The 13,762-nt window shown below is 41.3% G+C and overlaps 1 protein-coding gene across 1 annotated transcript in view; it reads right to left on the bottom strand.

The window, feature by feature from the left end:
- Nucleotides 1-1,060: 1,060 nt before the first annotated feature.
- Nucleotides 1,061-13,762, bottom strand: part of SLC9A4 (solute carrier family 9 member A4) — a 67,002-nt gene continuing 54,300 nt past the window's right edge. Inside the window, exons 10-12 of the mRNA XM_035000512.1 lie at nt 10,205-10,336; nt 8,894-8,981; nt 1,061-1,416 (exon numbers count right to left, since the gene is read on the bottom strand). Coding sequence (XP_034856403.1) covers nt 1,061-1,416; nt 8,894-8,981; nt 10,205-10,336 — 576 coding nt within the window. The remainder of the gene's footprint in view (nt 1,417-8,893; nt 8,982-10,204; nt 10,337-13,762) is intronic.

The following is a 13,762-nucleotide window of genomic DNA, read 5'->3' as shown; positions in this document are numbered from 1 at the left end:
AGGGAGCTGGGTGCATCAGAAAGCATCCTTCAAAGATGTACAGGATTAAATCAGTTGGGGATGGTTAGAGATGTCAAAAATAGCAATGATAAAGGATAATATGGTTGTTTATTATAGATCAGACATTTGGCACAATAAATAGCACTGAATAAATATGTGTTCATCTACAGGTGGCCAGAAGAGTGAGAAAAGGAAGAGAGAGCAAGGAGGGAGCAAAGATAAAGTCATCTAGCAAAGTTGGTGAGCTAGGGTGTGAGGTTCAATGTCAAGTCTGGGGGTGATGAGGATGGAAAATTAAATTGGGAAATAGTTTCCAACCCTAGGGCACAGTATCACAGCCTACAACTGCACATCTAATAAATACCTGTTGTTCGTGTCATTGCTATGAAAGTCTGTTTATGTCCATTTTGTTTTTAAAATAAATATTCCAATTATAAAATAGACTACAAGACCATTGTTCACAGATTAATTCTCTAGTACATATCACATCCATTTATTCTTGCTACTGATTAAATATAGTCATGTTATGGCAAATTTTACCTTTCCCCAAAAGTATAATTATCGCATAGTACATATCAAAATGAAAATTGGATGCGTTCTCTCAGGAGAGAGGACAGCCAGCTTGTGAAAGCAGCAACTCACCACGTGACCTTGGGCAAGGCGTCCTTATTTGTAAACACAGAGGATTGGGCCAGATGATTTCCCAGGCCCTTCCCAGTTCTAACTTGATTATAAGCTGCACAAGCAGATAGTCAAGGTGAATCACCGACCAATCATGCTTGTATCTCAATAAATTTCATGGATCACACACTCTTAGGAATTTTAGTAATAATTCCTGCAATGATTAACATTAATCACTCACAGGGAATTCATCTACAGAGTACACCAACCAAGAATGTAGCAGAGCCTGCAAATTTGTTCCAAGTTGTTCTCCAAAAAAAAATCTCCCTTCCTCTAATAGATGCATGTCTAATAGCTTCTGAGAAATAGACTCCTTCTTCCACAACAATAAGAAAATGGACTCTTGAAATACAAGGAGACAATCGTGTGGATGATGGAACTATTTTCTTTGGAGCAAAGGACTGTGGGACCTGTGGTGTTGCCTGCTGGGTCTGTGCTCCGCTGACCATCGGGACCCACTTGCTGAGGCCTCCTCCTCACTCTCCTCTCCAGATTCAAACTCCTCATCTACTGCGTGGAATAGTGGTTTGGGCCGTAGTGCCTCCCTTCTGCCTGCGCCAACGTGCTCTTCTTGGTTTGTGTTTCTTGGATACCCGAAGTGGCATGGCTTCCGTCCTCTGGGTAAGCTCTTCATTGGGATTATCTCTTGTGTCAGCTGTCTTTGTTGAAGTGTCCCTGTTCGAGGGTGTGCTTTGAACATGATGGACGGGAGTTCTGAATCACTGCTGTCATTACCTAGGGAAATATGACAAGAGGAGGAAAGAACACGACTTAACGATCAGAGAGGAGACTCCATATCTGGATGGCAAGAACTCAGTGTGAAAGATCATCCTTCTTGAGGTTCCAGATCTTACATTTGCTTGTCTGACTTTCTCTGCCCCAAGGAGGGCAGAGAATAGAAGTATATGTGCTGTGTTAGAAATGCACCGAAACCTGTGTATCAGGCTAGACTCCTTCAAGTAGGTAAGGGAGTGTTTTTTACAAAATCAGAAGAGCTGGCCACAGGCATTAGACCATAAGGCACAAAGATGTTTTGTGTTGTCGAAGACCAAAGCTTAACTGAGGGTTCCATGGTAACTGTGATAGGAACATGGGAAATTTGGATTTTGGTTGTTGTTCTTTGTTTTTGTTTGTTTGTTTTTAGATTTTATTTATTTATTTGAGAGAGAGAGAGCACGAGTGGTGGGGGGGGGGAGGGCAGACAGAGAGGGACAAGCAGACTCCCTGCTGAGCAGGAAGCCGGATCCAGGACCCCGGGATCATGACCTGAGCAGAAGGCAGACACTTAACTGACTGAGCCACGCAGGCACCCCGGTTGGTTTGCTTTTTAATCAGTGGTTACCAGAAAGCATTAAATCTGAGTTTCATCCCTTGGGCCTTGAAAGAGCCAATCTTGGAGAAACAGGGGTGGCTACAGCAGAGAGCCATGTGTGGCAAAACCACTGTGACTAGATGTCCTCCCTCCAAAGCAGGTAAGAGGAGAACAGATTTCTGCTGGCATGTAACAGTCATGATAGCGATGGGATGTCCATGTATGGAGAACTCACTCTGCACCTGTCACTGTGCTACCTATTTTACATCTATTATGCCATTTAAGCCTTACGACAAGCCTTGGAGATGAGTAAAGTTAACATCTCCATTTCATAGGTAAAGAGGCTGAGGTTTCAAGAGGTTAAGTGACTTTCAGTATCACAGTGAAGATGGGACTGCAGTTTAGCAGAGTCTGTCCAGCTGCATATCTGCTCTCTGCCAGACTATGCCTGGCTCCCTGATACGTGCCATGTGCAGGTCAGGAGGCTACGCCAAGAGCAGAGGGAAGCCATTGGGTATCTACGTAACATCCCTTCTCAGATGACCTTCCAAAGACCTCATCCATGCCTAGGACATTGCCTTTTCCCAACTTCACTGAGCACATATCTTCAAATGAGTAGTTTTCACAAATCTCACCTATTCTCATTTCCTCAAGTTTTAACCTTATGAATTTATTTTCCCTAAGACAAGTATATGATCTCGCTGATATGAGGAATTTGAGAAGCAAGACAGAGGATCATAGGGGAAGGGAGGGAAAAATGAAACAAGACAAAACCAGAGAGGGAGACAAACCATAAGAGACTTTTAATCTCGGGAAACAAACTGAGGGTTGCTGGAGTGGAGGGGGGTGGGAGGGATGGGGTGGCTGGGTGATGGACACTGGGGAGGGTATGTGCTATGGTGAGCACTGTGAATTGTGTAAGACTGATGAATCACACACCTGTACCCCTGAAACAAATAATACATTATATGTTAAAAAAAATAAAATAAATTTATTTTCCCTTTAAATATTCTCCTGGGAATTTAAGTATTTTAAGAACTTTATATTTAAATCTAAAAGCAGGATTCTTTCTCCCACTCTTTATTCCCTCTTAAAAAACCAAACACAAAACTAAATAAAAACCCCACAGCTGGAACTGATATGCACACTGGTATGCAGAAGGCAAAATGTGTTTAGTCATCAGAAAAATTTTAAATAACCTATTTAATAATGTTTTTCTAAATGTAGTTGAATTTTCCTCAGAAGGTAGCCTGGAAGTTGTGGGGAGTGAGGGACAGGAATCAACTGCTTTGAATTAAAAAAAAAAAAAATTAGTTCAGATTATTTGTCCATTTTTTCTCTACTTCCCTTTAATTTGTGCTCCATGATCTGGCCTGGAACAAGAGTTCCCCTTGATCCTTTGGTGCTTGGAATATTACCTAAGGAAACAATGGCCTGGTTGCTTCTGCCCCAAAGAGCAGTCCTTTGGCCCATACCCTCCCACCCCCTCCTAGTTTCCAACCCCTCCTTCTGAGCATATGCTCTGCATCAGCACACAGATTAAAACTGATGTTTCCTGACCACCTCTGCTTATTGAAAAATAGGTTCCAAACACTAGGAAGAGGCTTGAGCATGCAACTTGCAAGATTCCATGCAACTTAAATCAGTAGATGTGTCCAAAAGGGGAGGAAGAAGCCAGTGGAAAGCGGAAGAGGAAGGAGGAAGAGCGGGGACTGGGCTCTGTCCCAATTGCACAATGTCCTGCAGGTCAGCACCCAGGCAGGCAGTTCCAGGGAGAGATCAATGGAGACCTTGCAGCAAAATCTGAACATCTATTCTTCTCTCTTCCACTTTAACTTCTGGACTTAGGCACCCAGGGGCAGGGTGAAGGAGAAACAGGAAGTGCTTCTGCACAGGGCCAGGCAGAGCCTGATACCCAGGGGGTGACACTGGACTACCCAGTACAATATACACTGTTTAGAGACCTAGACCGTGGGTGCAACCCTCCCTCCTCCCTTTCCTCATGGTTTTATTTTAATTCTGATAAAATTTACCATTTTAACCTTTTTTTTTTTCATTGTCACCATTTTATTGCATAGTTCCGTGGCATTAAGTACATTCACATCTTTGTGTGTCCATCTCCAGACCTCTTTCATCTTCCCCAATCCACATGGATTGTCAGCCGCCTCAGAGCAGAGGAGGTCGGTGTCTAGGAAGGAGCTCTCTACTTATAACACCAAGTGAGCCTTGGCTCCATGCAAAAGAGCCTTGGAAGAGAATGTGGAGCCCCACACACATCTAGAGTAAGGGATGTGCCAACACTGGAGAGCAAGGGGGCAGTGAGAAAGGAAAATGCTCTCCAAGTCACAGCCTGGTTAGCCAGAGACTGCCTGCTCGATGCCGTCTCTCCCCCCATCTTCTCCCCTAGAGGCCCCTGGCCACTCCTTCACTTGGCCTGGTGCGGAAAGACTTCAGGTTTGGAGAGAATGTGGATTCAAATAATTGTGTCCAGAGACTCAATGAGAATGATCTCAGTCTAACCCTGATTATTATAATGCTTTAAAATTTATTAAGGATAACAAGTAAATTAAGTCCCACTCCGAAAGGATATATGCACCCCTATGTTCACTGCAACATTATTTACAATAGCCAAACTATGGAAGCAGCCCAAGTGTCCATCGATTGATGAACGGATAAAGAAGGTGTGGTGTATATATATACAAAGGTATATTATTTAGCCATCAAAAAGAATGAAATCTTGCTATTTGCAATGACATGGATGGAGCCAGAGAATATTACACTAAGTGAAATAAGTCCGTCAGAGAAAAACAAATACTATATGGTTTCACTCATATGAGGAATTTAAAAAACAAAACAAACAAGCAAAGGGAAAAAAGAGAGAGAGGCAAACCAAGAAAGAGACTCTTAACTACAGAGAACAAACTGATGGTTACCAGAAGGGAGTGGGTAGAGGGAGGGGTGAAATAAGTGAAGGGGATTAAGAGTGCACTTATCTTTGTTTTTAAAGATTTTATTTATTTATTGAGAGAGAAAGATAGTGAGAGAGAGAACAAGCAGGGGGAGAGGAAGAAGCAGGCTCCCCACTGAGCAAGGAGCCTGATGCTGGACTCGATCCCTGGACCCTGGGATCAGACCTGAGCCAAAGTCAGACGATTAACTGACTGAGCCACCCAGGCACCCAAGAGTACACTTACGTAACTTGATGAGCACTGAGTAAGGTATAGAATTGTTGAATCACTATATCATACACTTGAAACTAATATAACACTGTATCTTAACTATACTGGAATTAAAATAAAAAACTTAATAACAATTCAAAAAATAGTCCCACTTCATTACTTTCCCTTCTCAGATTTCTAGGTTAACCACCATTTTTGCTCATCTAATAAAATTTTGAACTAGTTGTGTACATTTGAAAGAAAAAAATGTTCATTGGGCCAAGATTTCATTCCATGCCTAGACTGAAGTGTTGTCTTTCGTTCCAAGAACACCTCTATCTACCCACATCAAGTCTTCTTTGATGTTCCTCTAGTACTAATTATAATGGGTAATATTTCCTGTTCATTTACTTGATTCCAGACACTATTCTAAGAGTTTTGTATGCATTGCCTGGCTTCACCTCGGGGCAACACTGTTGTATGTGGGAGGTACCAATATTCTCTTTACAGAGAGAAAATGACAGCATGGAGAAGTCAGCTTTTATGTTTTCTTCATATAAGTCCTAAATATATTGTCCTAGGATTTTATTATTTTATTTTATTATTTTATTTATTTTTTAAAGATTTTATTTACTTATTTGACAGAGACAGACATAGCGAGAGAGGGAACACAAGCAGGGGGAGTGGGAGAGGGAGAAGCAGGCTTCCCGCCGAGCAGAGAGCCCAATGTGGGGCTCGATCCCAAGACCCTGGGATCATGACCTGAGCCGAAGGCAGACGCTTAACCAACTGAGCCACCCAGGCGCCCCAGGATTTTATTATTTTAATGGAAAATACGAGTGAGATGCCTTTTAGGGCATCTATTCGAAGAATAGGATCCTTTGACCTATTCGTCTCGTGAATGTTGTAAACACATTTCCAAATGTTAAACAACCCCCACTTCTGGAATAAATCCCACTTGGTAAGGTGTAGTATTTCTTTAATGTTCTACTGTATTTTGTTAATAATGCTTTATTTAAGATTTGCACATTTGTGGGCGCCCGAGTGGCTCAGTCGTTAAGCGCCTGCCTTCGGCTCAGGTCGTGATCCCAGGGTCCTGGGATCGAGTCCCACATGGGGCTCCCTGCTCTGCGGGAAGCCTGCTTCTCCCTCTCCCACTCCCCCTGCTTGTGTTCCTGCTCTCGCTATGTCTCTCTCTGTCAAATAAATAAATAAAATCTTAAAAAAAAAAAAAAAGATTTGCACATTTGTGCTCAAGTAAGATTGTTACGTGGTGATCCCCTGTTACAGGAGCATGCGATGTTGTATGTCCATCATAAGAAATGACCGTGAGAATTTCATGTTTTCTATTCATTCAAACAATGTAAATAGCAGCAAATTACTTGTACCAGGAAGATTTTTAGAAATTAATTTATTATACACCCTACAATGGCACTCTTTTGTTTTGTTTGTTTGCTTTTGTTTGTGGATTAGCTCTTTTATAACATAAAATGACACTGCTTTCAAGAGAGTGCTCTGGGAATAAATGGTTAGATCAATGAAACAGAACTGAGAGCCGAGAACTCTCTCAGGGTAAATGACTTTAGCACAGCAAAGATAGCATCTTATCCTGGAGGAAAAGATGGGGTTGGGACAGGTGCACAGCCATTGGAAAACAATCTGAAGCGTAGCTCTGTCTTAATCTACACAAAGATAAATCTCAAAGGGTTGAAATTTAAATGGAATCATTAAACTAGTAAAGTTTAAAAACATTGGGTAAATGGTTTTCTAATTTTTCTGTGGAAGATGGAGCAGATTTGATTAATCAGAATAAAAATTTCTGAATGGCGAGTATATCTAAAAACTAAAAGATAAATGTGAAACTGGAAGAGAAACCATTGGCAACAAACATGAGACAATGGATGCTATCCTTGTCATACAGTGTTCTTCCAATTCATTTTAAGAAAACAAACAACGGAATAGAAAAAAATGGCCAAAGGCAGAAACAGAAACTTCCCAAGAAGAAATACAGTTGCTTCTAAAAAATATGAAAAGACGTTCAACCTTACTAAAAATCAGACTCAGATGAAAATTAATATGGTATGTAAATTTTATCCTATCACATCAGAGGTCACTCAAAAGTCTGAGTGATGGTAAAGTGTTTGGCAATGGGGGCGCCTGGGTGGCTCAGTCGTTAAATGCCTGCCTTCAGCTCAGGTCATGATCCCAGGGTCCTGGGATCGAGCCCCACATCGGGCTCCCTGCTCCGCGGGAAGCCTGCTTCTCCCTCTCCCACTCCCCCTGCTTGTGTACCCTCTCTCCCTGTGTCTCTCTCTGTTAAATAAATAAATAAAATCTTAAAAAAAAAAAAAAGAAGTGTTTGGCAATGACCTTTCTCACAGACTGTGGGTGTGAGGGTAAATTTAAATATGTGTAGTTTTTGACCCCCAAATTTTGCTTCCATGAAAATGTACTAAGGGAATAATTGATTATTTGTGCAAAAAACAATCACAAGTGATCTGAGGTGCTTATTATATATCATTGCTCATATTACATATAAAGGCAAAATACCTTAATATTTGTTAATAAGGATTTAGTTAACTAAACTAGGATTATTTTATATAATTGACTATTATTTACTCATAAAAATGATTATTTAGTTTATATCAATTGAATGGAAATATGTCCACAGTACATGGTTGAGAGAACTAGGCAATTTATTAAAATTCCAAAACAATGATAATACAATGATTTTGTGGATAACATGATGCTGTTTGTTTCTTTCTTTCTTTCTCTCCTTCTTCTGTCAGGTACAGATAGGGTAGGGATCAGGATGGTGCAGAGAGAATTATAGAAGAATGCTTACCAAAATGTTCTATAGTGATTATTTCCTGGTGTTGGGGTTTCAAGTGCTTTTAACTTTCTTATTTTATGCTTTTTTCTACTGATTGATTTTGGTTTTATATCAAGCATGTTTTTAAATCAGAAGAAAATAAAGTTCCATTTTGAAGAATAATTATATTCACTCTTCAAAGATATAATTCTAAAATCCTATAGGTTTAGCTTATTTGAATTTCCAATGTGTTTTTAAGTCTTAAAAATTTGGAAAAATTAAAATAGATAATATGGCATATTATATATTACATATCACCTTTGCTAATAGAAAATCATTTTATATATACATTTTAAAAATAATAACGGCTTTTATTAGAATAGGCAGTTTTAATAATTCTAAGAATTCTACTTAAGAATTCGATATTAAGAGGGAAACAGTTAATCAGTAAATTTGATGAAATTATTTTAGTAAAATTTACCAATTTGGGAGAATCCTGCTAATTTTTAAATATTTCAGACATTCAATTGGAGTCAAAATTTTCAAATATTTTTAAAAAGTACCCATTTTACATCAGCAAATTATCCCCCCTGGGCTATATCCAGCCTGTTGTCTCTTTTTGTATGGCTTGTGAGCTAAGAATAGTTGCCACCTTTTTAAGGGGCTGAAAAAAAAAATCAAAAGAAGAATATTTTATGACAGGTAAAAATGACATGGAATTCAAATTTCAGTGTCCGTAAATCAAGCGCTGATTTAGATTAATAAAAAAGTTGTTTACTCTTTTTCTTTTTTTTTTTTTTGTTTACTCTTTTTCTTGTCATGTAAGTACCTACATAATATTCTTGATTTTGCCTCTTGGCCCACGAGCTCCAAAATATTTGCCATCTGACCCTTTACAAGAAAAGAAGAACAGCCAGGCAGGCAGGTTACCTGTGAAATCAGCAACCCTCGGATCTCTTCTTGCAGGCTGAGGATGGCCATAGGGAAAGGAGAGGTAGCGGATATTTTTGGTACCGGCCTGTGGATAGCAAACAGAAAGGAAAAGCAGAGGTGAGTCTGCGATTCAGAGCCTCCCATGGGACACAGTGGGAGATACAGGCCCACACTGGCTCCCTTGTACTCCTGTGACTGGTTTAGAGACAGCAGAATGCTTCAGCCTTCAATATGTGTTTCCTTTCCCTGTCATGATAAAACAGACCATTATGAACCCCTCACTTGACTTTATTTTGGAAGCCATTTGTTTTTTCGTAAGAAAAACAGAATTATGGATTATTGGGATATATTGTTTTAGGAAAAAATAAAGAGTATTTAGTCCATGGTCAGGAGATCTGTATTCTATTCATTGGAATAATTATGATTAAGTGGGATAAGCCAATTAGACTTTTTGTGCCAGAGTTTCACTGTCTGGAGAAAGGGGATAAAATGCCTGTGTTACATTGTTCACAGAAAGAGTCTGAGGATAAACTAAAACACTGGAAAGCACTTGTATGCTTTGCAAACACAATATGAGTGCTATGTCACGATATCGTTAGTAAGTTTACAGGTACCTCTTAATGTTGGCCCGTCAGATGTGTGCTTAAGGTAAGCATTCCTACAAGATCACAGGTTGAACACTTAGTTTGATTTTATTTTGAAAATGATAAATTGTGAAACTAAAATGTTTGAACAAGGTCACTTAACCCTCTGCTGAGGCTGTTAGTTGCTGTTATTACTGTCCTCCTCATTAGCATTACATTTTAGCCACTGAGACTAGGGTAGAAATTAGAATCTACTCTAGACGTAACCTTCGTCCAGAAGTTCCAGTGAGATTGGTACAATATGGCCTCAAATAGAATAGTTCAGATGCACGGTGGGTAATATGAAGATGAGACCCCAGAGTCTGGGCAAAACAGATCCTTCCCTAGATCTTCCTGGGAGAGAAGGAAGCTTCTAGAGCCCAGCGCCCCAGTCCATGGAGGCTCCCCTGGAGTGGTCAGTACCTGGCCACCATGGCACCTGGTCTAGACTCATAGCCCAGGGAGTGTGTTCCCGTCGCTGACTGGATCCTGGAGGCGCATCCTAACCATGGACCCTAAGGCTCCAGACCCAGAGGGAAGTTTTCTCGTGTCCTGCACCCTCTTGCTTTGGTTTACTCTGGCAACAAGGTGCTGGTTTTGTGTAACTACCACTGGCAGTCACCCGAGGAGGCCCTGTGCAAGGGACTGTCCCAGCTCCCGGGTGCATCTACAGACCCCACCATACCGGCTTTCCCCACGGCAGGCTGTGGCCTTTCCTCATGCTCTCCCTTAAGGTATTCTGGCGGCGGATCAGAATCTCTTTAGCCTGCTTCTCACTTGTTTGGGGTTTGAGGTTGTATTTGTTGTAGGACAGGGTCTGCGGAAAGAATAGAATGTCAAATACGTAAGGATATCACCATACAACCATGGCTTTGGGGGCCATGGAAATATCACATACTAAGACTACTAGAGAAAAGACACCGGAGAGGCCACCTAAGCATTTGCCTCAATTACAAAGGAGCAAGCGGTGGCCCCTGAGAAGAAAGACCTGTGACCAAGGCCACCCTACCAGGACAGAGCTGGGGTTTGGAGCCTGTGCCTTCTGGCTTGCCCCGCCCTGCTGTCCCCCTGCATTGTCTCTTTCGTATCCTTGCAGCGGTCCTGCCCTGAGATACCCATGGACTTTGGCTGCCCCATACCCACACGCTTTCCCGGGTCATGTTTTTTATGCTTGGAGAGTGGTTACTGAAAGTTTGGGTCTAATGGGTCAGGAAAACGTCAAAACTACTTTGGGAATTTCATTAAGGTTGCTATTTTTACATTTTGCCAGTTAAAGCTACATTCAAAAAAATCAACCGATTACTATCACTGTTATCAGTTCAAAAAGGAAGAGGGGTTTTTTTTGTTTTGTTTTGTTTTAACCAAAATGTAGGAAGTGCATAATTGCTGATTAAAGAGCTGTCCTTCAAACTGAATCAATTATCTTTATAAAAAATTTTCTTCCTTATTCTTACCAGGCCAGTGATAACCTGTCTTGAACCAAAGACAAAGGGTGGTCCTCAAATGTTCATAAAGTGCTTAATTGGAAACTCCTTTCTCCCTGCTTTTCCCTGTGCAGCAGTGAATATACTGGTCCCACTGGATACCAGATTCAGGACTGGTTAATGGATATTGTATTAAGGATTTCAAATTCAAAACAAAATAGCAAATACTCTATGTGTCAGGTGCCATGGTAGGTGCAGGAGTTTTAAAAAATGGATAAATTTGAAGAATGGTCTTCAAAAGGCTCATGGCCTATTTGGGTCGTCAAACAAGCATATACTGTTATGTGCTTAGGAGGTGATAAGATATTGGGGTCTGCAGGGACTTGTAGAGTTTAGGCAAAGGGCACTGATCCAGTCTTGGGTGGGAAAGGTGCATTGCACTGGGCTGAGTCTTGAAGGATGAGTAGATGTTCCCTTCACGAAGAGGGAACACATGAGATAAGACACAGCTCTGGAAAAATGTGATGGGAGATAGGAGGACCTACTGGAGCAGACCTGGACATTTGTTTACCACAGAAGAATTTAGTACTTTATTCAAAGTATGGTAAGAAATGAGACACGGGCGGGAGTGGGGGAAAATCCTAGGGACAACCTGCCAAGAGAAGAGACTCCATCCTCCAGATCAAGGGTCCCTTAAGTGGGGTGCACACGCTTTAAGAGATGCCACAAGATGATCTCCAGTGTAAGGAAAAAATACTAATACCTATGTTTCTATTCGTTTTTATAAAAAATAAAAAAGAAATTAAGCTTTCTTTGTACTTAATATGGAGATTTATAACAGACCCTTGCTTGGTCGATATAGAAGATGGTCCAGTTCCCCACCAGAACAGAAGAGGGTGTTTGTAACAAGGAGGCATTGACAACAGTGTCCTCACGGGTTCACTGGTTTTAGTTTATTGCTTGTGTTTTAGCATATATACAGCCAGTTAAGTAGACTTGTGGCTTTCACTATCTGTTAGCTAACTAGTCCTCACAAAACAGACAATTGTCTAAAAGAAGTTCCATAAAGAAGGTACGGGTTGGAGGCCAAGGGAACAATGAGGAATTTGCAAAGCCAACTTTCACCGTCTCCTGATAGGAGATCTTTACCAGCCACTCTTTTTTTTTTTTTTTAAGATTTATTTATTTGAGAGAGAGAGAATGAGAGAGCACATGAGAGGGGGGAGGGTCAGAGGGAGAAGCAGATTCCCTGCCGAGCAGGGAGCCCGATTCAGGACTCGATCCAGGGACTCCAGGATCATGATCTGAGCCGAAGGCAGTCGCTTAACCAACTGAGCCACCCAGGCGCCCCCAGCCACTCTTGACAAATTAACCAATCTGATAAAAAAAACTCTGGCAAAAAATTAAATTTTTGAAATATGTTTGAAATAGGGATTCTTATCCACCATCACTAATGATGGACCTCAACTTCAGTGCACTGTATACATGGAGATATTAAAGAATGACATGTGACACTGTCACAGAAAACATTTTTAAATTAAGTATTAGACTACCAAGACAAACTTTTACAATTTTTCATCAACATTAAATTCATGCAAAAGTGACATCAGTGTGCATGTATGTTTATATACACACATGTATGTATGTGTGTCTGTACATATATATACACGTATGTGTATATGTTGCTGGTAGGAATTTCCTATACCTTGACTTGAGGGCTGTACTTTAAGGAACATTTGGACATTTTTTGTTCTATTTCACCTCATATCACATCACCCATGTAATTATCCTTGCCTATCTGCAGGGAGCAGAGTAAGTCCTATGCATATGTATATGCAATTTTCTTCCTTCTGTTTCTTTCAGTCCAGTCCTTTGATGAAGGAACTGGTGATTGCTGAAAGACTGTATTTGCCCCTAGAACTTGAGCTCTATGGGACAAAGCTCTAGATGTGCATTAAAAATCTGCTGAAGAGAACTGAAATTGAATAAACTGTTTTACTCCTTTGAATTCTGTGTGTGACCTGATCATCTGGGCCTCCCCAGCGGGCTGCCCATCAATAATCTCTGACTTATCCTTAGAGTCTGAGCGGAGGTCAGTTTCTTCCCTTGTACTATTAAAGAGAGTGTTTCTCCATCTCCATCCCCAGGGTGTTGCAAAGAGCTTCTGCATCCCAGAGGGCTGTCCCACTGGGAACCTCTGGAGGCTAGTTCTTCAACTTGCCCAGCAATGACAATCTGATACTGGACATGCTGATGGGAATGGCTTCAAACAGGAGTGGCCAGAGCCCTCCCAGGAGCAACAGATCGGGCAGGACCAGCTCAGTTTTAGATCAACTATGAATCAGGATCCCCCAGTCAAACCCGGCACTCATCTCACCCTTGCCCTGAAATGACTCCTGACTCTTCTGAGATGAGACTGTGAGAAATGCCCCAGCCATCAGCCCCACACCGTGTGAGGTCCAGTGACTATCACCCAGGCTAGAGACCACAGATGTCACCTTTTGTGACAGTCCTCAAAACTATAGATCACTCACTCGAACCAAGGAGACAGTCGTCCTGCATTGTATCTCTAGAGCAGTTTTTCTTTCAAGAGGGCAAGAGGACCATGGGACAAAGGGGAGTCACATGACCCATGTAAAAGGTGGGATGAGAAAGGAGACAGGAAGGGAAGGACTGGTGAGGCTCACTCCGTCAAAGAAACAAAAAGTGGAGGTAAAAGCCATCTCAGGGGCTTGAAAACTCCCTTCTGCTTATTATTTATGTTCTCCCCATGTGACCTTCCATGACCCATCTGCTTATTTGGGGGCAGTAAGAAAGGT

The sequence above is a fragment of the Mirounga leonina genome, unplaced genomic scaffold (genome assembly GCF_011800145.1).
Source record: "Mirounga leonina isolate KUSES-001 unplaced genomic scaffold, KU_Mleo_1.0 Mir_125, whole genome shotgun sequence".
NCBI lineage: Eukaryota > Metazoa > Chordata > Mammalia > Carnivora > Phocidae > Mirounga > Mirounga leonina.
Note: the sequence above shows the minus strand (reverse complement) of the source record. Positions and strands in the feature narration are given on the sequence as shown.